The sequence below is a fragment of the Coffea eugenioides genome, chromosome 4 (genome assembly GCF_003713205.1).
Source record: "Coffea eugenioides isolate CCC68of chromosome 4, Ceug_1.0, whole genome shotgun sequence".
NCBI lineage: Eukaryota > Viridiplantae > Streptophyta > Magnoliopsida > Gentianales > Rubiaceae > Coffea > Coffea eugenioides.
The window spans coordinates 39,424,398-39,428,307 of record NC_040038.1 but is presented as its reverse complement, the minus strand read 5'-3'; the positions used below and the strand labels follow the sequence as shown (position 1 = coordinate 39,428,307).

Genomic DNA, 3,910 nt, shown 5'->3' with positions numbered 1-3,910 from the left:
AATATTTCATAAAATACAAACTTATTGTATAATCAATTATAACCTTTCTTAAATACATTGTTATTCAAAAATAGTCTTATAATGTAAATTTAAACATTTAATTCAGTGGTTAATAATTCGAAATGCAAAAAAAAAATCGACAATATGATGACATTCAAAAACTTGAAAATAGGGAAGATCAAATCTTGGCTGATCTTCTGTAAACAAAAGAATGGCCAACCCGTTACCAAAACATCAATTTTTGTACTTAATATAAATGGCTTAAAGGTTAATGTGAAAAGAACAGAAACCGAATGAAATATTAATAAAAGATAAGAATCAGATCCAAAGTGTTATCTGCTGCTCCGAAGCTTTCGCTGGGGTTTCTCAGGGGTTCACGCATGGCGGCTTGGGGGCCGTCGGAAAAACCTCCTGATGGAGGTCCGCAGCTTTCCTACGCGTCGGTGGTTTTAGAGGCGTCAAATGGGAGAGAACCAGCAGCGTTGGGGGAGGTCTCCTCCTTCAGAGGAGAGCCTACACTCCGGCTGTCGAGACAGGAGATTGAGCAGTTGTCGGCGCCGTTTAAGAACGCGTTGGTGGGGAGATTTTCATACACCAGACCCGCCATGGATGTCATCAGGAAATTCCTCACGTCGCTCGGTCTCAAAGGGGACTGCGCTGCGGGCCTTTTGGATTCGAGGCACGTACTGATTCGACCAGCGCTGGAAGAAGACTACGTCTATTTGTTCGCTCGCCGGATTTGGTATGTCTGTAGTTCTCCCATGGCAATCTCCAAGTGGTCTATGGATTTCAAAGCGAATCAGGAACTGGCGGTGGCTCCGGTGTGGGTCGCCTTCCCAGACTTGCCGCTGCCCTTTTTCCAGAAAAATCAGCTGATGCGGCTAGCTGCAACTCTAGGTCGACCACTCAGGGTTGATGCCGCAACCTGCGATCTCCGGCGCCCCTCGGTGGCGCGGGTACTGGTGGAAATTAACATTACGGCACCGCCGGTGAAACGGGTAAGAATTGGAGATGAGGAGTTTGGTTTCTGGCAACTAGTGGAGATGGAGAACTTGCCGGAGTACTGCTCTTACTGCACCATATTCGGCCACGCGACCGAGCAATGCTTTCGGAAACATCCAGCCCTGCGTCCAGCACAAAGGCCGCCGCAAGCACGTCTGCTTGTCCAACCGCAGCAAAATCCTGCGCTCCAAAGCCCATGGGCACGGGGGGCATTAGCGTTACACCATCGAAGGATGGAGTCGGTAGTGCTGACGGGAAAGATGGAGGTGAGACCAGTGGGATGCTGGGGGGCGCTGACGTGACGGAGCCGGCCATGCAGGCAGACCCACTCCTGGAGGGAGATAGAAACTGGGTGCTGGCTACCACTGCCGATTCTGTAGCTTGGGCAGACCTTCAGCAGGCTTCCAAACGAGTGGTGGTGGCTGAGGAGGTGTCATTCGATCACCTGATTGATCAGCAGACAACAGATGGTGCCGGTGGTGCAGACGGGATCTCTGGAGATGGCACCAGTGGGATGCTGGGAGGCGCTGACGAGACGGAGCCGGCCATGCAAGCAGACCCACTCCTGGAGGGAGACAGAAACTTGGTGCTGGCTACCACTGTCGATTCTGTAGCTTGGGCAGATCTTCAGCAAGCCTCCAACGGCAGGCAACGTGTGGTGGTGTCTGAAGTTGTGTCATCCGGCCACCTAACAGATCAGCAGATAACAGATGGTGCCGGCAGTGCAGACGTGATCTCTGGAGATGGCACCAGGGGGCTGACGGGGGAGGCGGTGGTGACGGCTCTTGACACGCAACAGGGAACGACAGGGGCAGCACTTGCGCACATTGACGCCTTGGTGTTAGATTTGCGTTGCCCTGGTGAAGGCCCCGAGGGGACAGACAGGACCAACGGCGAAACGGGGATGAACCGGTTCATGGCCCTCCAGAACTTGGACGGGGAGAACGAAGAGGGAAGTATGTCGGACTCACTACGGGAGTCTCCGCGATACTTAAGAAGACGGGACATGCCACGTAGGTTGTCTGCGGACAACCTAGTGCCGGTGGGCATCACCAAGCAACAGCTTTTGGAATCACACAAAGAGCTGAGCCTTAGATGGAAACCCCTACAGGCAAAGGGCGGAGAAGGACAAGGTGGAGAAGGTGGCGAGACTGAGCCGGCAAAGGAAAAACAGAACATCGGTAGGAGGCGTCGTGGCCGGCCGCGCAAGGGTGAGCCTCAGACACAGGAAGGGCCAGGTACTCAAGCTTTATACTCATTGCGTTCTAATGCTCAATCCCATTAGCATGTTATGTTGGAACATTCGGGGAGCCTCCCGTGCGGACTCCCTTCGGTATCTAGGAAAAATTTGTCGGGATAATTCAGTTCGTCTCCTTGCCCTTTTGGAACCTATGTCGGGTATTGATCAATTGGATATTGTACGACGTAGGCTTAAATTTGAATACGCAGCCAGCTTTATAAATGGAAAAATTTGGTTACTCTGGGATCTAGGATTAACTATAAACTGTGTTGAAAGTGCGGAACAAGTGGTCCATGTGATGACGTCATTTGGGTCCGGCGTTGCTTTCTGTGTGTCATTTGTCTATGCCAAGTGCACCAGAGTGGCGAGGCGCCCGCTCTGGGAGGCTCTGGAAGGGATAGGGGAACCAATGAGCCACCCGTGGATGGTGCTTGGGGATTTCAACGTGGTCGCCTCAGCTGACGAGAGAACTGGGGGATCCCCACCCAACGTACGTAATATGGAGGAATTTAACAATTCAATGTTTCGCTGTGGAATGTCTGCAATGGATTTTGACGGCCTGCCTTTCACCTGGACAAATGGAACACTGTGGCAAAGACTGGATCGCGCATTGATCAACGGTAGATGGTTGTCGGTTTACCCGGTGTCTAGGCTCTCGCACCTGCCCAGGGGGCGCTCTGACCACACCCCGTTACTGGTCAAGTGTGCCCCGGATTCGGGCACTCGCTATTCGTCCTTCAAATTCCTCAACGTTTGGGCCCGTCACCCGCACTTTCTAGCAGTGGTTAATACGGCTTGGGAGACGGTTGTACCAGGGGTAGGTATGGCACGGTTTTTTAGGAAACTAATCCAGGTGAAGAAAAGGTTGCGACAATGGAATCGAGAGACATTTAGGGACATTTCCTCCCGAGTTAAGGAGGCAGAGGGCAATTACAAAAAGTGCGCAGAGGACTATGATAGGAGTCGGGACGCCACCAGTAGGACCCTTCTCAGTGAGGCTAGAGCGGCATATACTAGGGAGTTGGCCATCGAGTGTGAGTTTTGGAGACAAAAATCGGCCGTTAAGTGGCTTTGCGAGGGAGATGCTAACACGGCTTTTTTCCACTCAGTGGTCCGTCAGCGAAGGAGCTCCAATTTTATTTCTAGGATAAAGGATGCGGAGGGTCGTTGGTGTGCCACTGGGCAACAGATTAAGGAATCTGCGACGGATTTCTTCGCCAGCTTATTTACCTCGGAGTCGGCCTTTAGGGGAAGGTTCCCTGCTCTTCCTTTTGAGGTGCCTAAGGTGGATGGTGCGTGTAACGATAAGTTAATGGAGATACCGTCAGCGAAGGAAGTCCGGGATGTGGTTTTCTCAATGGAGGTAAACAGCGCTCCAGGCCCGGACGGTTTCGGAGTGGATTTCTACCAAACGTGTAGGCAGATCATTCAGGATGACTTGGTGGCTGTGGTCCAGGATTTCTTTCGGGGGGTCGGCCAACCAAGGGGTTGGTCGAGTTCACTTTTGGTACTAATTCCCAAAGTGGAGGGAGCCTGTCACTGGCACGATTTCAGGCCGATTAGTCTATGCAATGTGAGCTCCAAAATTATATCAAAGCTCTTGGTGGTCAGACTTAATAACGTGCTCCTGTCGATCATTTCGCCGTGGCAGACAGGTTTCATTCCAGG

The 3,910-nt window shown here is 51.8% G+C and overlaps 1 protein-coding gene across 1 annotated transcript; it reads left to right on the top strand.

Moving 5' to 3' along the window:
* Window positions 1–380: 380 nt before the first annotated feature.
* On the top strand, window positions 381–1,304 carry LOC113769330. Its single transcript, XM_027313788.1, has one exon. The coding sequence runs from the start codon at window positions 381–383 to the stop codon at window positions 1,302–1,304; it is 924 nt and encodes a 307-aa protein (XP_027169589.1).
* The last annotated feature ends 2,606 nt before the right edge of the window (window positions 1,305–3,910 follow it).

Bases quoted from the DNA above. Each gene is read 5' to 3' on its own strand.
- LOC113769330 (XM_027313788.1), top strand. From the start codon at position 381: ATGGCGGCTTGGGGGCCGTCGGAAAAACCTCCTGATGGAGGTCCGCAG.